Here is a 26,223-nt window from a genome sequence, read left to right as displayed (position 1 = left end):
TGGCTCTCTTCATTTATTCATTTATTCTTGTAAACTAGCGAGACCACACAAGTACTCTCATCTCATATGAATATGCAAGGATCTTCTTCTTTTTTTTTTTCTTGGAGAAGCCCTTCGAGTCATGAGACCGAAATGACCCTATAAAAAGTAAATTAAAACAAATTATAAAGTTAAATTCTCAATCAATACAATGTTGAAAGATAAGATTGAAAAAAAAATTAATTTTAAAAAAGACATAAAAAACAACGACCCAGGTCAATCAGGGTTAACCTGTCAAACTTATTACCTGAGTCATGAGACATGGATAAACTCATAGAAAAAAAAATCAAAACTACTCACGAAGCTTAATTCATATTCAACTTTGTTATAACCCATTTTTGGGTTCCCACACAAAAGAAGAAGAAGAATATATATAGTCGGAAGAAATCCAAAAATAAATAATAATAATAATAGCAATGAGAAATATAAAGATTGAGGATGCCGGAGCGCCTAGAAAATGGTCAGAAATTGATTGAGGAGGTTAAAAAAATATAAAGATTAAAATTGACAGTATATATTTGACTGATGAGAGCATTGTTGAAAAAAAAATTCAATTTTGAGGACAAAAGTTCAAAATCAAATGTTTATAGACTCAATTGGATTTTATCGAAGGGTTAATTGAATTTATAAAAGGTTTGATTGCAAGTAAAATTGATTTTTAAGTCAATTTAGACTTTAATTGGAAGGAATTAAAGTTCAAGGGTTAAATTATAATTTTTAAGAGTTGATTTTGTCAAATCAGGAGCTTAAATACATGAATAATGAAGTTTGGTGGCCAATTGGAGACTTCATTAAATAAACCTAAAATTAAAGATCAAACTGGAAAAGACATGTAAATAGAGGGATTGAAATTGACCGAATCAGGGATCAAATTGAAAAAATTTGAAGTTTATTGATCAATTGAGAGTCAAAATGCACAAATTCAAAACCAAACACTAAAGTGAAAAAGACGGCCAACTTTAGGGTCGACGATTGAAGTTGGCATGGATGCAATTGAATTGATTATTAAATCAAAATTGCATTTTGACGACATAAATGAACAAAGGATGAATTGATGACTGATTTGGAAGTTGATGCATTTTGTCCAAAACGACGTCGTTTCATGTTAAAAAAGAAGAAGAAAAGAGACAAAAGAGAGAGAGCAAGGAAAGAAGACGGGGAAGTTTGAAACAGGGGGGATTTGAGAGGAAAAGAAACAAGAAATGATGGGAGAAAGAAAACTGGGGAAGTAATGAGAGTTAAACAGAGAGAATCGGGGTAGAAAGAAATGAAAAAGGCAGAAAAAAAAGAGAGAAAAAGAGAGAAAGAAACAGGGCAAAACAGAGAGTACAAAAGGGGGAAGCCGATTGGCAACGAAAGAAAAGAAAGCAAAATGAAACACCGGAAAGAGGGGAGTGGACGGTTGCGTCTTGTCGCTGCTTGGAGCATTTGTCTGTGAGCCACGACACTGCCACCCATATTCTTCTCGGCCACCACCACAACCCATCGCCAGTTCCGCTACTAGAGCCCCTTTGTTCCAGGTAGCACTCTCCTTCTCCTTGTCGATTTCTTGTTGTTTATTTGCATGTAGAAACGTGCACTGTTCATGTTTTTACAACAAGAAATATAATTAGCCGGTTAATGTGCATGAGCACAATAACCAGCTAATTTTAATTAACTGGTTACTGTACTCATACACAGTAACCAGTTCATAGTTACTCCGGGTTGGACAATCAGCCCAGTCCACACGCCTGGGCTGAGTCCAGCCTTATAAAAATAAGTTTTTTTTTTGGTCGATCTCGTCCTAGTTTTTTCAATGGGCTTGCTGTGGCCCGGTGCCTTTTCTTTCCTTTTGGGCCAGTCATGACCCATACCTTGTTGGGCTAAGACTCAGCCCATATATCTTGGGTCGGCCCAATCCCACCATAAATACATTAATATTATATCATATAATATTATATATTATACACGGTATATATAGAGGAAAAAAAACAACTCAAAAATTTTCAAAAATCTTTCTAAAAAATTTGTGATTTTCTCGTGTATTTTTTTTTTATCTAATTTGCGTAATAATAATTTGTATTTTTATACTATAAAGATACAAATTCGGTATTAAAATACTCAATTTTCGTCAAAACATTGCAAAAAAAATTCTAAAACAAAACCAAAAAATATATTTTATTTTCATGATACGACCAAGTCTATTAAAGATAAGAAAAATCATCATATCGTATTTTCATACAACAAAAAAATAATAAAAATATATGTTTTAGCATGCATTTTGAATTTACTAACTAGTTTATTAAAATCATGAGAACCAGGCCAATATTTTAAAAAATACCCAAAAAAATATTTTGTTTTTTCTTTTAGTATCTGGATTATAAATTTATACGTAAAATATATTCCTGATATTAAAAAAGAAGTTCCTTTTATTGATGTTAGAACGGTTAGTTTTTTTACCCGATAAGATAAGAACCTCCTTATTGAGGAAGACTTTTTCTTAACCATAGATGGACCAACAATTAGAAAACACGACAAGACCTTAGTTTTTTTTATCAAATAATTGAACAATGTAGCTTACCTTAGGTAGAATATATTTGGGGTGCTAATACCTTCCATTGACGCAACCAGTCCCCATACCTGATCTCTGAGACCAGTTAGAGTTTTTAGTGACCAAAATAATAGGTAGCGACTCCCTTTCCCGCTTTCCACTGATAAAAGACAAGGAATCCTTGTCACCCTATATGTCTCGATTTTCAGAAACTTACATGAGAGTGAAATATTCGTCGTGACGCCGCATAGGTGCAACAAACTTAATATTGAATGATGAAATTGAAAAAAAAATTGATTAGTAAAAGGGGAAAAAACTCAAGCCAATCGAGTTAATTTGTCAAACTCATGACTTAGGTTTTGAGATTGAGATAACCTAATAAAAAATAAATTAAATAAATTATAAAACTTAATCATTAACATATATATAGTATTAAATGATGAAATTAAAATTTATTTTTTAATAAATAGTATTTTGTGATTAGGGGTATCGTAAAAATCTCTTCTCTTCTAATTTTTTTTTTAATTTTTAATTGTTAATGTGTGTATGTATTTATACTTAATTGGAATTTTGAGTTTAATTCTAGTTGTAGTTATTGAATTTGAATGGAGTAAAGAGCTGTGAAGAGAACTGGATCTACCAGATTAGGCCCGTCGGCATATGAGACACTTGGGACATCTTCTTATCAGTAATTTCCTTTTACCCCGAAAAAACAATAAAAATACAAAGGCCTAGACCAGAGAGTTGATAAAAGGCCTAAAATAACTGGGCTTTAAGTAAATCCAGCCCAACTTCTAGAAGCGGCCAGAAGCCTCTACCGATTTATGCTGGTCCATAGGCCTAAGCATTATGTAAAGTTGGACACTATTTGCTGCAAGATTCAGCTTGAAAATTGACTCGGTTTATGCTCCCAAATCAGTATGGCTCAGGAAAGCAGGCCTAATCCAGGCCCACGTTCTTCGGGCCAATGGCCTACACTTGCCTGCCCTTTCCTCTTTTGAGGCTAGCTTATGGGATTAGACCTTTGTTTAGGTTTGCAATCACTTTCTTAACAATTTAATAGGAGCATAGTATGTTATAAATTATAAAAAAATTCATATTAATATTAAATAAGAATTAAATAGTCTTTTCATTGTAAATTTTTATATGGTTTTCATGAATTAGTTATTATTTAATTTTTTTCTTATAGCCACATAAAAATAATGAAGACATTATTTACTTTTTTGTTTGAAACTTGCTTTTTACATTATGACAAGTTTTTGCTTAAAAAAATGCCACTGTTAAAAACAATATGTTTTCATAAAAAACAATTAATAAGAAAAAGAGTTTTTTTAACTAGAAATAAAAATTTCTCCTTTATTTTAACTATCTTGATTAAAAAACAATATGTTTTCATAATAAAAACAATTGATAAGAAAATGGAGTAAATTTACTAGTTTGATTCCATGTGCTATGTTGTGGAATGAAGTATCTTTTTCATTAATTCAAAAAATTTGCGGGCATTGTAAACATTTTTTTATTATTAAATTTTTTGGTCAACTATAAAATAAAAATTTTATAGATGTATTTAATAAAATAAATAAAAAATTATATGTGCTAATAAATGATAATAAGTTTATTGATTCCAACAAAAAATTGAATTGGAAGCTAAGATATAAATGTTATTCCTTATAAAAAAAAATAGGATGAATAGTTGTTTCAGTTTGGATTCTAAACTTTTTAATTGGTTTGAAAAAATAAAATTATTTTATTTTTTCAAATATATACTATGTTGCATTTTGCCAACCCATAATAGATTGTCTTTCTTCTATGTTGTATTTTCATTGTTTTTTTAATATTTTTTTCATCTTATATGGCCTCACATTTTAATAATCTCAAACATTGTTTCATGATTTATTAAGAGTTAATGTTATAAAACCAAACTACAATTATTAAATAAGAAGCAAAATGATCTAATAAAATATTCTAATGAAAAAAAAATTGAGGGTGTAAAAATAGTTTGACGGATCCAATAAAAAAATGTTAAAAATTAAATGAAATGATTTATTTTTCATATAAATGTTTCCACCCCATGTTTTTTAATATAATATAATATAATAATAAAAAATAAAAATGGCATGATATCCTTACTAAATGTTTCTGTTAATTATTCCTATGTTGAATTATGAAATCAATCTCTAAATTTTCAGCAATCTCATTTTCAATAAATATAAATAGTTGACTTTTTTGAACGATGTCAACTATTAGCATAATCATCAACAAATTTACAAATATCAATAACATTTCTTCTGGTAGCCACTCGTAGACAAATATAATAATACATTTTTAGGCTTTTTTCTTGGTCCCTCTTCACCCCTATCCATGCCATTATACTGCTGCTTTTGAAGCTTCTGGTCCTCATATTATGGCATTTGTATTTCTGAAAGATCTTATGGTCAAATCTTCTTCATTGTTGTGATTAGAAGAGCCATTTGCAAGGAAATTTTTATACCACTTTGCCGAAAGCTTTGGAACTCGTTCAAGAGTCTGGCGATCAACATAATAAAGTCCATATCGCTGGGAGTAGCCATCTATCCACTCGAAGTTATCTACCAAGCTCCACACGAAATATCCACGAACATCTGCTCCATTCCTATGTCAATGTGTCAGGAAAAACATTTTACTTCACACAACTTGTCATTCAATTTATACATGTAATCAAGATGCTCAAGACAAGAAGGAAAACTGTCTGAAAAAAGATAAAAAAAGTGACCCTTTCACCTTATTGCTCTAGCCAAAGCAGCAAGATAGGATTTATGGAAGTTTACTCTGTGGGTGTCTTGCAATAACGCCTGAACTTGATCATTTTCTTGCGGGGGAGAAAACCCTATAGTGCCAAAATACATTTTGAGTTATATTTTCGTTCACATAATAAAACCAAAACAAATATGAAAATTAGCAACGAACCCATGACAGGAGCAAGATTAAAAGCATTTCACTAACAGAAGAGAGTGTTTTTGTACAAAGAAAAATATATAACTGTGATACTTCACCATTTTCAGTCACAAACATAGGCATGTTATTGTATCTCTCTTTCATGTAGCTGACAATCTTCTCCATTCCCTCAGGGACCACAAAGAACCTTGGATTCCCACACTGCAATGATCACAAAAATTAAAATAGAAGCGGAAAGGGACTTGCTAGGAAGATAAATGTTATGAGTAATACTATCATACTCGTCCTCCGATCGGCTCACCATCCCGTTCTCCAGTTGTGTAAACAAAGCCTCGAATAGGGCGATCCCCGCCTGAGATGCAAGCAGAATGGATGCAATCTTTGGCATATAATGATGTGTAAAAGTTCATACCAATGAAATCTAAGCTTCCTTTTACGTAGCTAGTTTCTTCTGGTGAGAATGTTGGCAGTGCACTACCAAGATAAAGGCGCATTTCAGCAGGGTAATCCCCAAATACTACAGCATCGAACAGCCTGCATAAGCAAGAAAAAATCAGCTTCTTACGATCCATCTTAATTAGAGTAATGCTATACTGTTGGTTTAGGTTCCGGAACGATCACCATTAGTCAAACCAATGGGACTCGCAGAGGTCCCTTGCGGGGATCAATCTGAAGCCCGCTAATCTGACTAATTGGATTGATTTCAGAACTTTCTAAAACGATATAAAAATTCTCTACAAACTATTATGGATCAATTCGTAACTCAAACAACATTGCAAACTTGATACAAAAAACAAGAAAAAGGAGAAACCATGAAGATACAAAGGTATCATTGGGAATATTAAATTTATGAAATCCAGTCCAGCTCAAGACCCGATCACACAGGTTGGATAAATTTCAAAGCAAGTTATTAAACGGTGTGTTTCAAGTTTCTTTTTAATAAAAAAAAAGTTCAAACAAAGTTGTTTAGCCGAGTCTAGATTTGACCAAATCAACTTCTATCCAATTTCTTTAGCTGATATTCAGGTTTAATATCACTACTAATATCTCATATCTCACTGGTGGTTATAAATCATCATGCAAAATAAAAGACATCAATCTTGTGCACATTACAATGAAGTGATGAGCTCTCGCTTTTCATCCACTGGATGGAAATTATATAGGGATTCGCGTGCTAAAAATAAGGTGTTGTTCACAGAAATCCCTAAAATGTCTAGGTTGATGGAAAAAAGAAATAATCACTGTGCTGTCAATGGTGTATTCTTTTGTAATTTCAGAGTTATAAAAATCAAATACACACCATATGTATATCAGTGTTTTATCATATATCATAGATAAAAGATGGTTTTGGACCACCACGCATGTGCTTGTCTACATCATTTGCCGTTATGATTGTCAGTTGTGTGGTTTGAAGACAATTGATCATATATGATATAGTGACAAAGCGTAGGCCACGTCTTAAACCTTGCTACCAGTTAGAATAGGAAGAAGGACAGAACATAAAGTTTGACACCCACCCACGTTTTCTGAACATGTCATAGAATTTAATACTTTTCTGCATCTACTTCTCACTTAATTAGTAATCAAGAACACTTACCAGGCATTAGTGAAGGCCAGGGCCCTACTCACAGCTTGCCGATCTAATTCATTGTCTCTTAACGGTTCAAAATATTCTGTAAATCCAACAATCCCTATAGAACCACCTTGTTTCAGCTGCAACAAGAGAAATAATTTTACTAAAAAAATCAAAGCAATGCAGCAGTGCATATTATCCTACAACAGTCATTCTATCACCTGAAAATGTTCACGGTATAGCTTTACTGCCTTGGCATGTCCCAATATCATGTTATGCATAGCAATGGGAGGCTCTATATCAGAATTTCCAGCAGAACAGTTGCCGAAAGGGGGTGAACAGTGAGCTGGAGGGTACCATCCCCTTATATAAGACATGTCCACGAGTAGGTTTGGCTCATTCATGGTTATCCAATTTTTTATTCTATCCCCAAAGCTCTTGAAACAAATTTCAGCAAAATATACAAAGTCTTCCCTACAAGAATATCCAAATTTAGGTATTACAATAACTTAATTGCTTAATGTCCAAATGAACTTGATATAGCATATGTATAACACAAGAACTGTCTCATCCTCAGTATCCAAAATGCATGTATTCAAAAACAGTCCTCAAAATGAAAAAAAAAAATAAAAAAAATAAGGAAAGTAAGAATTTCAAGGACCAAATCAGAATTTTGATAATAATGGAAAAAAATGAGGAAACCCACCAAAAAGAAGCAAAAGAATACAACAACAAAATTAACAGAACCACTAGCTAAAGCTCAAAATTTTTCACAATGTGAGCATTAATTACTGCATTAGAGGACTGAGCCATCCTCCGTATCTATCCACGAGCTCTTGTGGGATGTCGTGATGGTGTATCGTCACAAATGGTTCCATTCCTGCATTTTATTATAAAAAATTGCAACTACTTAGTATCAATTTTCTTTAAATATCCAAAAATCTAAACAATAAAAGAACAAAATTACCCCTCTCCAATAGATTGTCTATAAGTTTGTTATAGAACATGATTCCTCTTGGATTAACTTGACCAAACTTTCCTCCTATTACAGCCCCATAAACATCACTAATCATCATATATTTCCAAATTAAAATGAAATCATACTCGAATTCATTGAAATATGATTGCAGATACACATACTTGGCAGAATTCTAGTCCATGATATAGAGAACCTATATGCATTAGTTCCAAGTGAACACATTAACTCAATATCTTCCTGTCCACAAAATTAGAAAAAAAAAGTATCCACTTTGAGATTCAAGATGTTTGATTTGAAAAACAGGCAAGGCAAACGAAAGTCAAACTAATACCAAGAAACGATAATAATGGTTGTCTGCTATATCTCCATTGTAATTGTTCTTTATGTTTCCTGCAAATTTTTGATAACCAAATTGACATAGTTAACAACCCAATTTGTGTCCTTATATACAAACTGGCATATGTTGAATTACAGTTTTAATATTTGATTACCTGGGATATGACTAAAAACATCCCAGTTGTTGAGACCCTTACCATCATCAATATAAGCTCCTTCAACCTGTAACATAAAATGAAATTGAAAGTTGAAGCTTTTAAGGTGATTTTGCAGAGAAATATCAGTGAACGCTTACCTGATATGAAGAAGTGCTTGTTCCGAAGAAGAACCCATCCGGGAAATGAGATCTTTTAACATCTTGTCCATCATCATTTAAACTTTGAGCAATAGATGGATTTTTTAGAAGGAGAAGAAAGGACAGGAACAGAAACATAGTGTTTCGGTTTTTGAAAGCACTATAGATAAAACGAGTCCTGATAAATACCTCGTCTTCCGAGTTTTTTTTTAAGTAGGAAAATATTTTTTTAAAAAAGAAATAGGGTGCATAAAAATTATTTGAAAAAATAATATATTTTAAAGACTTAAAAGTCTATTTGTTTTTGTATTTTAAAAGAATTTTTTTAAAAATTTCAAAATTTTTAATTTTTTCTTTCTTCACTTTAATTTTTTTTCAAATCGTTTTGATATGTTAATGTCAAAAATAAATTTTTAAAAAATAAAAAATATATTATTTCAATATATTTTCAAGCAAAAACACACTTTAAAAATCAATAATTATCATAATATCAAACAGAATCTTAGTTGGATAACGAACCTAAATATTTGTTATTTTACCATAATTATAAAATTTGAACTGATTAAAAAAAATGACCGGGACTCAATCGACCCGAAACCTAGTTAGTCCGAGTTAAAGGAAAAATGAGACAAGCAGTTAACCCAGTCAAAACTCATCATTGCAAACCAATCCAATTCCATTCAATCACCTTGTTATCTTTCCTTCATTCCTCGTCAATCCATAATTTCCTTTCTCTTTAACCACCTTCTTAATACATTTTTATATTATCTATCTCTTTGGTTTATGGTTGAAAGAGCAAAAAAGGAAGATGAAAGATTGAAAACAAAGAAAAAAATGATGATGATGATGAGAGATTGGAATAATAACAAGAAAGGAAAGCTTTTGAGCATAATAATAATTATGACCATGAAATTGCTTCTTTTTTGGGTGAAGGTTGCAGTGTTCAGTTTAGGAGTGGTGATTGTAGAAAAGGAAGTGGTGCCTAGGGATTTTAGTTTGTCTAGGGGGTTTATATATATATATATATATATATATATATATATATATATATATATAGAAAATTATGGGCCTAGGAAATTATGGGCTTTAAAAGAGGAGGGGTTTTAGTTTGTTTGAGAACGATTTAGAAAATTATAGGCTTTGATGTTTTTTTTTTAAAAAAATTAGGTCGATCCAGGTTGACTGTCTCAACTCATAATGCGGTTCTTGTCCCGAGTCAAGTTTTTATAATTATACATTTTACTAGATAATGGTGACTTGAATATTAATGTTACCTAATTGACACTATATTTGCTTTATGGAATTTTAGTTGTTTATTAAGGATTGAACAAAACTATGGCAAAACATGTATTTATTAGTTTTTATTTAGTGAGAAAATTTTATAGTGTTTAGGGAGTAACTAGTGAAATCCTATTAGTTATTCAATAGAATCTATTTTATATCATATTTAGAATCCTATGTATTGAATTCAATTAAGAGGTTTTAATGAAATTTCATGTTTAAGATCCTCTTTTAAGTGTTAAGAATTGAATTCTAAATGGAATTCAATCTCTAAAAATACTATAAAAGTAAATAAAAGGTCAACCCCTTTGATTTACAATTCCAAAGAGAAGAAATTTAATATTAAAACTAACTTTTTTGTAAAGACTTTTGAAGAAAATAAAATAAATATAGAAAATAAAATAAATTGAATTTTATTCATTCCAAGCATGTGAATTCAACTTATTTATCTATTGAATTCAAACCAAACACTATAATTAAATTCAATTACAGTAAATAATTGGTTCCAAACAACCTGTTAAAGAAAAAGACAAACACAAAAAAAAAAGAAAAAAAATATAAAATTCATGCCCCATAAAAAAATGATAAGAATATCTTCACCTATAATTTATTTCTTCTAGTTGTATCTCTCTATTTCCTTAAAGTAAACTTAGGAAGTAACTAATAAGATTTTATTACTTTCCAAGCATAAAACATTACTCCATTTACTGTGGAATTGAGCTAAAACAAATAAATTAAAGTTAATTATATTTATTTATTTATTAAATCTTAAATTAAAAGTATCTTTTAAATATAAATAAATATTATTTTTATCACAAATTAAAATTGGGACTAATATTTAAAAATCTTCTTATCCAAATCTATGTTTGCTCAAAAAAAAAAAAAGTGAAAGAGATTAATGTCCATTAGTTCTCAAAGTGGACAAATCATAACCATGCAATGAATCTTAGATTAATTTATTTTTTAAATTCAAGTTTTAAAATATTTTTTAAATTTAAATAAATATTATATTTATTGCAACTTAAAATTGAGAGCAATATTTATTTATTTTTAAAATATTATCTTTATCCTTTCATGAGATCCTAATGACTCTCGAAGTCCATTTCAAACCCAAATACCAATATATATATATCATTTGCACACACATAAAAAAAATTAATTTGCGTGCGAATGGAGGATTTTTACGTGAGATGTGTTCTACATGTGTTTGATTTTCATGCTTGATGTGTTTTACATATGCATCATGAATATATTTTAAAAAATATTTTAACCTCTAAGCATTTTAGTCGAGCCTCTTACACTTCAAATAGTTTTTCATCTCGTTAGTGTTTATGTATCTTTTTAAGTTCTGTTAGTTATTTTTCATCTCATTAGTGTTTATGTATCTTTTTAAATTCTGTTAGTTATCTTTGTTATTATAGTATATTTATAAATATAATCATTTAAGGTTTGCTTTTCTCTATTTCTCAAAACAAAATAAAAAAAGAGACTGGTTGCATTGCATGCATGTGCATCTTATAGTGTATGTTGTAACTTCGGTTATAGGGTACACCATAAGTGAGGTTTTGCCTAGAATAAAATACATTACTTAGAAAAGGCAAATATTCTAAATCTTTTAAAAGAATATTTTGATTTTAAAAAATGAAAGTCTTTAGAAAAAAGAAATGCATAATTTTTTGGTCAGATATATCCATCAACAAGGCCTAAAAGTAAATGAATCATCATAGGTCATTGCTTATAACTATTAATTAGGGGTAATAAGGTTGTCTATTCATATATGATGAAAGTTTCCTTTTTTTCAAATAATTATAATTATAATAACAAATGTTTTAGATTGTCCACCAATAATGTATGTGCATATATGAGTCTTCATAGGTCATTATGTATAAGGATTTATTGGGGTAAACTATTCTAAGAATATGAAACAATAAATGTGATTATCAATAAAACAATACATTTTAGGATATACAAACCTTTAGAGGTCATTTGTTTTTAAAAGTGTAGGCAAATTGGTCAAATAAGTGACATTCCTTTTAGGTACCTTGGGACCATACCGCCAAGTAGATAAATTGTTAGTGGTCACTATTTGGACAATTGGGACTAAGGTACATAAAATTATTTAGCAAAATATTATTTTAGAATCCTTAGTTGTATAAACAAGTGTTTAACATCATCCCTTTTAAGTGTAGGGCTAGGTCAACTTGACCCCATATAGGATTCTTTTGTTATTCGTTAACGTTACTTGAAAGATTATCACTTATCATAAGCCTCAATCAAGAATAAATGATATCTTTGTTGATAGCATAATGGTCACATTGATTCGCTGATTGTTTCTACTATAAATAAATCTTCATGAGTCGTTATTATAGTAACAATCAGGAATGGCCCAACTAGACACTTTTAGCCTTTTGGGTCTAATCCCATACATTAGAATCATCTTTAACCATAGATATTTGTACATTAGTTTAGATAAACCTTTATCATATAAGTGCTTAAGCATATTAGGAATATAAGATAAGTAGAAATGTAGTTTACCTCAAGTAAGATGTTTTTGGGTGATAATATATTTTATTTAGCATAACTAATCTCATACCAAGAACTTGGAAAGACTAGTTAATAATCATAATATTAGGTGATGACTCCTTTATATCTCACAAATGTCTCAGGCCTTTCTCTCTCAATAAACACTTGGAAAAAAAAAGGTCATCACTGCGATATCAGGTGTGATAGAATAACAACTAGTTGTTAGGGCTAGGCTTTTCTTATTTGTCTTGTATTACTAACCTATATTTTTATGCTTGTTTGTTAATTTATATCTTACTTTGATTTGCATGCTTATTTTATGTTCAACATATCATTCATATTTGATTTGACATTTTATATTGAATATAAATGTATGCTCTCACATAATACAACATTATCTATAAGAACACACATTTGCTTTAGTCTAGGTAGGGAAATATCGGTGCTTCTATGGCTTTCAACCTAAGCAAGACTCGTGAAAAAAAATGATTTATTGAAACAAAATGACAAAAGCAATCAAAACTCATTCATTTCTTCTATGAAAGCATAACTGGTGTTGCCTTGGCCTAATATATAAGCTTGGGTGAGAGAGATTTGGATAATGCATTCATGCGTTATATAAGTTCAACATGAAAATGTCTCTCAGTATGACTGACTTTTAAAGTAGAAAGAAAAAAAAACAATGAGTTAATCAAGTAATATGCCTAGATGTGGCATAGAATGATGACATAAATGCACCATCATTTTTTGGACAAAAAGCTTATCTATATTGAATACTTAATTGGTAATTCTGCAAACTATTTTATGAATGTGGTGACCATAACAAAAAGGATTGAACAAAGCCTAAAATCATGAAAGATCATAAATTCAACAATAAAGTTTGACACCATGCTAAATGACATACTAGAAGATGGCTAGTAAACTAGGAATCTTGATCATCATCACTCTAATTTGTCCCCTCAATATCATATTCATTCGTCTTAAGTATTGACAGGTTTTAGGGAATCTCTAATTTCTCAAGTGTTATTATCCAAGATTGACATATCTTTATCGCTCAACATTGTTTACCAACACCTCTTGAGTTTTAAACACATTACTCTTACCTTATCAAATCGCATACAACCACCATACTTAAGATGATACAATCCCAATATATATCAAGTGTGAGCATCTTATGAGATGATGGTTCATTCCATTAAAGACTACAAGAATTTGGTAAGTATTGACAGGTTTTAGGGAATCTCTAGTTTCTCAAGTGTTATTATCCAAGATTGACATATCTTTATCGCTCAACATTGTTTACTAACACCTCCTGAGTTTCAAACACATTACTCTTACCTTATCAAATTGCATACAACCACTATACTCAAGATGATACAATCCCAATATCAAGTGTGAGCATCTTATAAGATGATGGTTCATTCCATTAAAGACTACAAGAATTTGGTAAGCCGAGGTGATGTTGCATTTGTGAATAATAATGATGTATACCATAACATCAGTACTGGCCCGTTATTAGCATAACAACTTATTGGCAAAAAAGATGGAATAAGCACCTGATGAATGTTCTCAAGCCATAAATATTGTTGAGGGGGAGCTAACATGAAAAAAGAATTAATGTTGCATTGTCAACTCTTGTTATTTTAAACTTTGTAAATAAAGTCATTTTATATTTTCATTGAAAAATATCAGAACCTTATATTTCTTAAATATATATTTCATATGTTTTGGGACAACATCATATATTTTAATGAAGCACGTATCTTTTTATGTCTTATAGTTGTTTTGAAATCAATAGATATTTATGTGAAAGTAATATTTGACATTTTATTTCCATACCGAAGGGGGGGGGGAATCCTCTATTTTTAATGTAAAAATATCTTCTCCATCGTTAATAAATCTTAAAAGGATGAAATCTTGCTTCAAACCCTCTTTAGACCTAGAAATACCCATCCCCCATTGACATGAAGAATGACTTATTTAATCAATGGAATTTAGCAATCATCATCTTTCTTTTTTTTTCATTGTTTTTCAGTAACACTTCCTCTTCTCTTTCAAACCATGGACTATAAAAGAAGTTTTGGGCCAAAATAAAAATTTTAAAAACTAAAGTGACCAAAATGGGAAATGAAACAATTTTGAAGGAAAAAAAAATAAAAAAGATATCTTAACAATGCTTGAAAAAAAAACCTATGGTTTTAGATATAATATCAAATTGAGTCCCTATATTCTCTGTTGTTACTCAATTTTGGACCCCACGTGCTGGAGATGGTGTATACCCGTTTTGAACCAAGTGTAGGAGTCTAGCTCATGTTTGCTAGAAAATTAACGAAAGCGGAGGAGAAAGAAATATTTTTTTTGAACCCTGTTTGAGCTGTTTTCTGCTCTCTTTATTCTTCCCCTTTATTGCCACAATCATCAGGTTATCTTAGATTAATCAGGAGTCTTCATAATGCTAAATTCATTTCTTCTTTATCTGGTCTTTAAGGTTGGATAAATCCCTAAGAATTTGCACTAAAAAAAAAATGGTTTTGCTGCTTTTGCAATTTTTTGTTCCAAATTAGGCTCTGATTTTGACTTGGTTTCGTATGATATCTGACCATCCTAGCTATGTTCTGTCACTCATGACATGTTGAAAAATTGACTTACACCTTTATTGGGTCCTAGGGATCACTGATCTTAGGGCAGACTCTCAGTCAGATTTGTATGCTCGGCATTGTTAGATCAAGAACATTTTTGACCAACTAGATTACTGCTAGATTTTGTTCTTTAAAACGATTTTATCTCAATTCAAATATTTCATCAAAGTTGTAGTCCTGGACACGTAGATAAATTTGGGCTTTTGAATCGCTTGATTTCAATATCAGAAGCTCAAGATATTCCCGTTTGAATATCTAGTGTGAAAGCAGAGATTTCTGCTGCGAGAAGGATCTTGACCCGAGTTTTGCACTAAAAAAACTCTATTTCCATCACAAATTTTGATGATTTGTTCTTAGGTCATACTCTCAGTCATATCAGGATTCTCGGCATTGTCAGTTTCTAAATTAGATCAGAAGATCCTTTTTGATCAACCAGATTACTGTCAGATTCTGTTCTTTAAAACGATTTTATCTCAATTTGAATCCTTCATCAAAGTTGTAGTCTGGGACATTTAGATGAATTTGGGCTTTTGAATTGCTTGATTTTGATATCAGAAGCTCAAGATATTCCCGTTTGAATATCTAATGTGAAAATAGGGATTCCTGCCGCGAGAAGGATTTTTGCCCAAGTTCGCGGGCCTGATTCGAAGGATTTTTTTTGGACTAAGGACTGAATCGAAAAGTGCTAAAATGAGTGATTGAATTGAAGAAGGATATTGAAAGCTGGAGAGGGGGGTTGGATCATCATAAATGACAGGATTTTTTACCACACCGAATAAAAAAAATAAGACTTTGCAGCATGCACCCTTACCCATCTGATTTCTTTCCTTTTTTTCTCTGCAAATTTCTTGCTGGTTTCCATGTTTGTCTTGCTGATTGGAGAGCTGCAGACCACATTTTTATTGATTCATTTCAAAAGAAACAGCTGGTGCCTCATGGTCCCAGCTATGGAAGGAAAGAAAAGAGTTGTACCACCCTTTGATCAATGGAAATTAAGTGCTGAAAATCAGAATAGGAATAAGAATATTTCAGTTTCCTTTTTGTGTTTTTTTTACTACACATCAGCAGGGATTTGCATCATAGAATTAATGCATTGAATCTTTCCTAAATAGAGATATGTTAAACTATATATAAACCCCTCTAATGACCTAGCAAGGGGCAGAAAAAAAGAGCATAAAAATAATAGAAAAACCGGGGAGAAAGGAGCAGGAAAAAAACAGCAAAATAAAGAGAAGGAAAATGCAAGAGAGGCAGGGACTAAAAAAAACATAGGTAATAAAGGAACAAATGGGTTTCTTTCTTTGATCCATAAAGCCTTCGGTTCCCATACATCATTTTGTCACTGTGAAAGAAAACAAAGGAGAGGAGAAAGGAGAGGCAAGCGATGGGTAAACCAGTAAAAGCAAGAGAAGAAGAACATTCAATTCACCAGCACATCAACTTCAGTATCTTTGTTTCTGCCGTCATCTACCAATAGCTAAGGAGGCACACGTGAGTTGTCTTTTGGTCTCTGGTCATTATTTGCTGCAAAAGGATCTGCAGGTATAGGCCCCAATCTCTCCTCCTTTGTTATTTTTTATAGGCATTCGTTGGTCATTCAATTGTGAAACTTTTTCTTCCCTCTGAATAACTGGTTTCTATTTAGACAAAGCCATCACTTGTCCATTTCTTCCATGATGTTTGAGTTCAGCTGTTGTCCATGTAAAAGGGTTTGTCTTTCATGTTTAGGAACTTTTACATTTAGGGACTTTCCTTTTGTTTTCCTTACACCCGCTGGAGAAGAAATCAGCCAGCCATTGTTTTGATTGCTCCCAGTTTTATTTTTGTTCTTGTTGTCTGCGCGGGATGAGTTGGCTTTGATTTTTTTTTTAAATTCCTTTAAGCTTATTATAAATCTTAGAATATATATGATGGCTGGTTAGCTTTTATTGCGATTTATTTTTGCATTTATTAATTGTGATGCTTGTGTTTCGATAAAAAAAATTAAATTAAAATTTTTCTTGTATGTTGCATACGACCAATACCTTAACATGTTTTGAATGTTTTTTTTATATATAAAAAAATATTGGAAGTTTTGAAAATGTGTTTTCGCATGGATTTTTTAAACACAACAAAAATTATTTTCTTACATTTCTGGTTTTACAACATGTTTGTAAAACTTCAAAGGGTATTGACCAATATTCCAAAAAAATATAAAAATCTTATTTTATGGGGAATTCATCTATTATTCACTGCTAATGTTTGGATAAAGAAATCCTTAAAGGACGAATATCAAAATATTATTGGGAATAATTTGTTATTATTCACTGTTAATATTTGGATAAAGAAACCCCGAATGGTAAATATCCAAAATAATTTTCTAGAAATAATAAATCCGCACACATCCTTGAAAGAAGCCTTGATTATAATCGAGGACATTTTATTTTTTTACTCCACGTTTTACGAGCCGTGAGAGTAAAACACTAAGTCAAAAATAGGCTTTTAAAGTGCCCTAGATTTCTAAATTTTTGTCCATCCTCCTTGCGATTTACGAGTCGCAAACTCTTGAAATACTAAGGGAAAAATGAGCTTTTGAAGCACATGGAATCTCCTTGGATTTCTATCTTAATCAATTTAGTTTGAATCAAACCTAGGAAAACTGATGAGATTAGAAAACACTAACACCATAGCAGCTTACCTTAGGTAGAACATACTAGGGGTGTTAATACCTTCTCTTTATGCAACCAGTCCCTTGCCTTAGAATCTCTAAAAGACTAGTTAGGGTTCCTAGTGACCAAAATACTAGGTGGTGACTCCTTTACACAAAACAAATAACCTGAAATCAGTCGAGGGTCGTCGCGATGCCGCGCTCCGTCGCGAGGGTGCGACATTCTCAATGCTTTTAAATAATAAAATCAAATTTTATTTTGCAAAATAGAGCATTAATCAAATGTCAGGAAACTTTTAACACCTCGAGCACCTTGCAGCAAGCTAACCAAAATAACTTCTCAAGACTAAATTTGAAATAACACATTGTGAAAGGATAAAATTAAAAAAACATCTTGTTAACTAAAATAAAAAAAAAATATGCTAGAAGGACCAGAAAAACACATCATTGTTGGGGTGAACAATGCACTGCGAGGGAGTCCAGAGTAATTTTTCTAGGGCTTTTTTTTTTTGTAACTAGCCAGCTTACCCACACGCTGCTGTGGAGATTTATTTTTTATAATTAAAATAAATATTAATAGGAAAGAAAAAAAATATAAATTTTAGAGAAAAAATATTTTCCTGTCATAAATTTTTTTTATTTCTTATTCATGCATATTTTGTTTTCTTTTGACAAAATATGTTTTTTTTATCCGCAACTTAGTTTTTTTAAATACAAACTTAATGCAATAAAAATAAATATTTGAAAGAATTTATATTATTTAAATTAAGGAGAAAAAAGTATTCATTTAATCGAAACATCAATCCTTATTCATGTATTTCTTTTTTGTTTTGCCAAAAGCATGTATTTTTTTTTATCATATGGTTTTTTAAATAAAAAATATCATGAAATAAAAAGAAAATTTCAATAAAAAAATATGCTTTTACAATTTTAATGTGAATATAATAATAAAAAAGAATAATTAATATGAGAATGATAATAAAAAATAACAAAATAGATACTTTATAAAGTGACCCAAATGGGAAATATAATGAAACAATTCTATAGGAAATTTTGTTTTGTTTTTAAAATGTAATCTCAACCATGCTGGAAAATAACCCTTGGTTTTAGACATTCTCTAAATTTTCAATGCTTTTAGGCAATAAAATCAATTTTTATTTTGTAAAATTAAACATTAATTAAATTAAATGTAAGGAAATTTCTTAACACCTTGATATTCTCGTAGCAAGCTAGCCGAAATAACATCTTAAGCTTGAATATGAAATATAATACATTGTAAAAGGATAAAATTAAAAAATATTTTGATGACTAGAAAAAAAAAAACAGCATTGTTAGGGTGATCAATGTCACATGAGAGTTACCTAGTCATCTTACCCGTGCGTTGTGCGCTATTGTGGGGATTTTTTTAATTAAAATAAATATTCATTGGAAAGAAAAATATTTAAAGTTTGGAGAAAAAATATATTCCTATCATAAAAAAAAAACTCTTATTTCTTATTCATGCATTTCGTTTGAAAAAAAAATGTAATTTGTTTTTACTCGTAACTTAGTTTTTTTTAATAAAAACTTAAGGCTATTAAAATAAATATTTGAAAGAATTTAAATGATTTAAATTAAGGAGAAAATAGTATTCATTTAATCAAAATGTCAATCCTTATTCATGTATCTTTTTTTTTTGTGCCAAAAACATGTTTTTTTTTTATTAGAATCACAATTTTTAAAAATAAAAAGAAAATCATGAACTAAAAAAATCTCAATAAAAAAAACATGCTTTTACAATTTTAACGTGAATATATGAAAAAAATAATAGAATAACTAATATAAGAAAACTATATTAAAAAATTTATAATAGAAAATAACAAAATAAATACTTTATTTTTGTGATTATTGATTATTCATGAGCAATTTTTTAAATAAACATTATGCATATAAAGTTCTTATATAATTATTTTTAAAATAATTATTAATATTATCATAAAAAGCATCCAATCTTATTTGAATATTATGACGTAACTTGATATTTTTTAAATATCATTTTAATAATTTTATTGAGAAAGAATTTCATTATAAATTATTAAATAAAAAAATAAAAAAAGGTACAAAGCCAAAAGAATGAGGCAATTTAGATGCCTAGCCTTTTAAAATAAAACTCAACATGTTTGACCTATCAGAAAAAATAAAGTATGCATGTTTTTTTTTTAAAAAAAAAAACTTATGTGGATAACATATTATCAACTTTAGTCTTTTTTTCAATGAATGAATGACATGTCGTTCTATTAATAGATAATATATCATGCACTACAATACATTTTGAGAGAATAAAGGTTCGGGTATTTTAGGCTAAAAATACCCAAAAACACATTATATGAACCTCAATAATTATGTTTTCAACTTTAAAATCATCCTTCAATCAATTCAAAAACTAAAAATTAATATTGAATGAAAACAAACTTGAAAGATTCTGATATATTTTTTCTGACATAATTAAAGGTTCGTATTACCTCCATTAAACTATTTTTTTAAACGAACTCATTGATAACAAAATCAACTTCTTTTATAGTTAGAATATGATTTACCAAAACTTGTCTCTATTGTCTTCCTTTTAAGCTAATTTCTCTCCCAAAGTCTTAAGACTTAAATGTCAACACCAAAAACTATAGGGATCAAAAGTTAAAAATAAAAAAAGTACATTGACCAAAGTTTACTTTTCCATGCCTTAAGAACAATAAAATTTGCACTGCGGTTGAAGAATAATGCTTTTTACATTGATAGTAAGATAAGCTAAAACAATATAAGTATTTTTTATATAATTAACAAAAAAACACTAAAAGAGAAAGAGTTTTAATTATACCTCTATTCACAAAGCACTATTTATTGGAATAGTGCTTTGTTTTTTTTTTCCCTCTTTGACTGTTTTTTAATCAATGTTTTTAAAAAAAGAAAATTGAATCATTTAATATTAGATTTATTTTTTTTATTAGGTTATCTCACTCTTATAATATAGATATCGGGTTTAGCGAGTTAACACGGTTGACTCAAGTTTTTTTTTAATTAAATATTTTTTAATTTTATCCTTTAATATTGAGTTAATTAGAAATTAGGATTCATGATTTGTTTATTTACTTTCTATTAGGTTATTCTGGCCTCATGACATGATAATAGTGCTTAACGGATTAATCCGAGTTTACTCGGGTTGTTTTTTTTATTCTTTTTCTAATTGATTTTTTTTTCATTTTCATCATTCAACGTTGGTTCAGTTAAAAATTGAGTTTCATAATATATTTTGATTTATTTTTTATGGGTATATCTTGGTCTCATGATCAGGTACTCGATTTTTGGCATTTTAACCCCGGTTAAATTTGATTGTGTTTTCAATTTTCTTTTTAAGAGATTATTTTAATCTCATGACCCGAGTCATAAATATTTCAATATTGAATTTGATTTTTATTCAGTTTTTCTTGTCTCATGGCTCAAGTCTCGGGTTTCAGGGGTTAATCTAATTGACTCAATTGTTTTTTTTTTTAATTGACTCCCTCCCTAATTTTATCTATTAATATCGTATTTGATTGAGAATTAAGTTTAATGATTTGACAATTAATAATATCAAGAAACACTACTATTAATGATTTGAATAAACTACCTAATTTTGTTTGGTTTTCTTATCTGATCATGATCACAAACCCTACCAATAAGATCAAAATTGACAAATTTCAATGTAATAGGCAAAATCACATAAATAAATAAATAGAATATAAAGAGATAAAAAAAAAAATTAGATATACAAAAGAAGCACCATATGACAGAATTCTTTTCCCATAACTTCCCAACTTACTAGATTGGGACTTGAAAAAAAAAGTCTAGCTAGGTAGCTGAGACAAATACTATAGATAGCAATGGTATCGTGATATAATATAACAGAAAAGGAGATTGAAATGCTCTAAATACGGGTATAATTAAACTTGTCAAACTTTTGGTAAAGCAAACCCAGTAAAAGCCAAATTAAGTAAGCAGTTCAACAAGTTAATATTCCTCATCTTGAAAAGCCAAGCATCTCTCCCTTTGTTTCAGTTAACCCTACTCTTCTTCTTCACTTCTCTCGCATGAACCCTATTCTAGCCTCCTCTTCTCTCTTCTCCTTTTTTGTTCCCTACTTTTGTGTCACATACAATACGTGCTTCTACTTGACATATAAGAATAACAACAGTTGACTGAAACAAAGGAGCTGGACGTTAATCTCTGTCATTTGTTTTTAGATTGAAAGAGAAATCATAGATTGAGGTACCAACATGGAAGAAGAGATGGCTGACATAGAGGCACAAAATGAGAAACAACCAGAAGTTGCAGCCATTTTCAAGAAAGCCAATAGTGCTATTGCTTTGAAGGTAGGACTGATATATAAGAATTTGAACTTTTTTTTTTCTTTCCATTAGTTTAGTGCCATTTTTATTTTGATATAAATGGCTTGATTACATGATGGTTTCATTGCATGTTTTCTGGTTCATTTTTTTTATCTGTTTCTTGCATTTTTAAGGTAATCTTGGTTTTGATTAAATGTATACAGTTTGAGGATGTAGTGTACAAGATCAAATTCACGAAATCAGGTTTTTGTGGAAAGATTACCAAAACAGAAGAAAAAATTATCTTGAAGGGAGTCACAGGCATGGTTCTACCTGGTGAAATGTTAGCCATGTTAGGTCCATCAGGCAGTTCCAAAACAACTCTATTAACTGCATTAGGAGGCAAACTTGGAGGACTACTTGATGGGAACATAAGCTATAATGGAAAGAGCTTCTCCAACTCAATGAAAAGGAACATGGGATTTGTTACTCAAGATGATGTTCTTTACCCTCATTTAACAGTGGCAGAAACATTGGTTTTCACTGCCCTTCTTAGGTTAGAAAATATATTTACTAAAGAAGAGAAGATCATGCATGCAGAATCTGCAATCACTCAACTAGGTTTGACCAAGTGCAAGAATAGCATCATTGGGGGACCATTTTTGAGAGGGCTTTCTGGGGGTGAAAGAAAGAGGGTTAGCATAGGCCAAGAAATGCTCATAAACCCTAGCCTTCTTTTGTTGGATGAGCCAACATCAGGTCTTGATTCGACAACAGCTCAGAGAATTGTGTCAACGTTGTGGGAACTTGCAAAAGGAGGAAGAACAATTGTAATGACCATCCATCAACCTTCAAGTAGGTTGTTTTACATGTTTGACAAGGTTTTGTTGTTATCAGAAGGCAACCCATTGTACTTTGGGGAGAGATCACAAGTCATGGATTACTTTTCCAGCATTGGATATGCTCCAGCAGTTCCCATGAATCCTGCCGATTTCCTTTTGGATCTTGCAAATGGTATGTTTAATCATACTAATCTTTACTTAAAGAAACTACTTGAGGGTATACTATATTCAGGAATTTTACATATTTACTTTGCTAGTGGTGATACTTTGCTTCTACACTTCCTGAAAAAGTTTTGCATGCATGCGTTGTTAGTGGTTGTTAATTTTAATACTTTACGTGTCTGTGATTTTAAAGTGTGTTTTTCGAGAGGTAGAGTTTCCTCGAATTCAAAAAAAAAAAAAAGTGTCTGCGATTCGAGTTGGTAAGAGGCTTACTAAAATAGTTAATTAGCTGATTGTGTATAGCATTGAGCTTTACCTGATTTAATTTCTTGCACGTATTTCAGTTTCCAGATAGACAATTACTCAGTACTTGTTTTAGCTGATACTGTTTTCTAACTAGCAATGTGATTAGCTGATTTCGTGCACGTATTTCAGTTTCCTCAAGATGATTAATTTTAGTATTCCACAAATAGATATAGCACCCACTTTCTTTCTTTTCAAAAGCAAAGTGTGGATATCCTCAAAGAAAGAAAGAAAGAAAGAAAGACGGGAACAATTAATGACTGAAATGCTAATTGAATGAACTGAATCCTCTCTTGTTTTCTTTCTTTTTATTAGCAATGAGGTAATTTTTAATTACACTCGGCGGCAAGTTTGATAAGAAAATGTTCCCGTGCAGTGTGTAGAGATTTGTGGAAAAATTACTGGTAGAATCGAAGTCATGTCCAGACTCGTTAAGTATGTGCGAAATTGTCGAACAAACCAAGGAAATGTTTCCAAACTCATGCAATTCAATTCGGGTGGAATTAATGCTTTTAATCTTATAAATTAAATGCAATTAAAAGGTTTTAATAAAATCTCATATCTGTAACTGTTTTTTAAGTATTAAAAATTAAATTCTAAATAAAATTTAATGTTTAAAAATACTACAAGATACCCATTTAGCTTTTTTAAAAAAAGAATTAAAGATTTTTGAAAAAATAAAATGAAAGTAATAAGCATAATATAGAAAATAAATAAAAAATTAAATTTTATCTTCTCTAAATATATCAATTCAATTTATCTATCATATCGATAATTCAAATCAAACAATTTATTTACAAACAAAATGTATGTTTCTACTTTGTTAATCGGTCTCTATGGCATTAAGTAACTGTCGATGCAATATATACTTGTAATTAATTCACTTTCTACAAGTTTCCTTTGCGGTTCCAAGGTTTCTATATTGCAGTATATTATTTGAATGTTGTAACGCGATCCAAATTATATTTTTAAAAATTTTAAATATTTTTTGTTAAATTTTATATATATATATATATATTTCTCTAGGGACTTCCATGGAGTTAATTCCAATCGCTGAAAACATTATTAATTCTCCGGACTGACCCTAATTCGTCGGTCCTCTTAGATTAATCCCTTTTCCAATTAAATTAAAAGTGATTGTTTTATATTAAATTAAAATTGAATTTTAAATAAGAGCTTTGGGACGGCTAAAAAAAAAGACGAATTGAGAAATTGAGACAGAAAGAGTAGACTTTAAACAGTAGAAATTGAATAGTTGATCATCATACGAATTACAAGCACAAGCATTCAACTTCAATGGACCTTCTCTGTTAGACTAGAAGAATGCTTAAATATTCTATTTTGGCATTGCTCTTAGACTGACCTGAGTAGCTAATTATTACAAATCAGTAAAACGATCAATGAGGACCTTGTGTTCTTGTGCTGCATATGTTGTAGGTGTATCATCAAATAGTGAGGTTCCTGGCACTGTTAAGCAGAATCTAGTTTCAGCCTACAAGAGCAATCTTGCGAACAAATTGAAGTCAGAGGTTCATGAAATTGATGACCCGTCTCAAGATGGATTAAATGACAAGCAAGTCTCACGGTGGGCCACAACCTGGTGGCAAGAGTTTTCTGTATTGTTGATAAGAGGAGTGAAAGAAAGGAAGCATGACTCCTTCTCTGGCCTCAAGATTGGCCAGGTCCTGGTAGTAGCCTTCCTCTCAGGGCTCCTGTGGTGGCAATCTGATGTATCCCATATACAAGATCAGGTAACATTTCGCAACAATTCATCATTTTCTGAAAGCAAGTTCGTCAACTGAAAAGTTAGTTTTTAAACTGTATCTATAATCTTAACTTTGAATACAATGCAGATGGGGCTCCTCTTCTTTTACTCAGGATTTTGGGGCATCTTCCCTTTATTCCAAGCTATTTTCACTTTCCCCCAAGAACGCCGAATGCTCGAAAAGGAGCGATCTTCCGGCATGTATCGACTCTCATCATACTTCATGTCAAGGATTGTCAGTGACCTCCCGATGGAGCTAGTCCTTCCTACTATATTTTTAACTATAACCTACTGGATGGCAGGGCTGAAAGGCAGTCCTGGAAACTTCTTTCTCACATTGTCTGTTCTCTTGTATTCTGTGTTAGTAGCAGGAGGTCTAGGACTGGCTATTGGTGCTCTGGTGTTGAACCAAAGATCTGCTACCATAACGGGATCAGTAATCATGCTATCGTTCCTGCTCGCTGCTGGATACTATGTTACACATGTCCCTGCCTTCATTAGCTGGGTGAAGTACATCTCCATTAGTCAATACACATACAAGTTGTTGCTGGGGTCCCAATACAAGCCTGGGGACACCTATACATGTGATGGTGCCGGAGGAGTTTGTTTAGTCGGAGATTATCCTGCAATAAAAAAAGTGGGGCTTGATGACCAAGTTCTTGGTGCCGTAGCATTGGGGATTATGCTTGTGGGTTATCGCCTAATCGCTTATCTAGCTCTCATGAGGATTGGAGTGGCTAAAAGGTAGAGCGAATGTTTTCCATTTGTTTAGTTTTATGTCAGAACATTGTTGTAAGGTTGGCCATAAAATCGAAAAACCAAAGAGGATGTTTCATATGAGTTAAGAAACATTTCCTCTTCACTTCAATGCATAATATCCATGTGTTTTTGCCCTTTTTCTATTTTTTTTCATTTGAGTTAAAGAATTTTCGCTAATTTAGATGCTAATTGCTTGCACACATGAAAATGGATCAAAGTTGTTTTGCTGTTTTGATTCTGAAATAGTTAGCTGTTGAACAGAATTCAAGTACTATGGCA

General features: G+C 30.9%; 2 protein-coding genes across 5 annotated transcripts; one reads left to right on the top strand and one right to left on the bottom strand.

Annotated features, from left to right (window-relative positions):
- Positions 1–4,751: 4,751 nt before the first annotated feature.
- Positions 4,752–8,858, bottom strand: LOC133689490 (beta-glucosidase 18-like). 4 transcript variants are annotated; one of them, XM_062109347.1, is made up of 12 exons: positions 8,687–8,856; positions 8,547–8,613; positions 8,387–8,445; positions 8,217–8,292; positions 8,044–8,118; positions 7,869–7,956; positions 7,298–7,550; positions 7,101–7,216; positions 5,785–6,037; positions 5,602–5,704; positions 5,330–5,435; positions 4,752–5,201 (listed from the first exon to the last, which is right to left on the bottom strand). In XM_062109347.1, exons 1-12 carry the CDS (start codon positions 8,822–8,824, stop codon positions 4,967–4,969), a joined length of 1,569 nt encoding a protein of 522 aa, XP_061965331.1. In that variant the 5' UTR covers positions 8,825–8,856; the 3' UTR covers positions 4,752–4,966. The 4 variants fall into 4 exon arrangements, 3 of the variants coding, with proteins under 3 accessions (XP_061965331.1, XP_061965336.1, XP_061965346.1); XR_009841308.1 differs by having other exon boundaries at positions 5,040–5,201; positions 5,619–5,704; positions 8,687–8,858; XM_062109352.1 differs by lacking the exon at positions 8,044–8,118.
- Positions 8,859–22,062: 13,204 nt separating this feature from the next.
- LOC133686168 (ABC transporter G family member 9-like) lies at positions 22,063–26,060 on the top strand. Its single transcript, XM_062106954.1, has 4 exons — positions 22,063–22,158; positions 22,338–23,127; positions 24,858–25,171; positions 25,274–26,060. The coding sequence occupies exons 1-4, from the start codon at positions 22,063–22,065 to the stop codon at positions 25,931–25,933; spliced, it is 1,860 nt and encodes a 619-aa protein (XP_061962938.1). The 3' UTR covers positions 25,934–26,060.
- Positions 26,061–26,223: the final 163 nt, after the last annotated feature.

This window comes from Populus nigra, chromosome 1, assembly GCF_951802175.1.
Source record: "Populus nigra chromosome 1, ddPopNigr1.1, whole genome shotgun sequence".
NCBI classification, from domain to species: Eukaryota; Viridiplantae; Streptophyta; class Magnoliopsida; order Malpighiales; family Salicaceae; genus Populus; species Populus nigra.
Note: the sequence above shows the minus strand (reverse complement) of the source record. Positions and strands in the feature narration are given on the sequence as shown.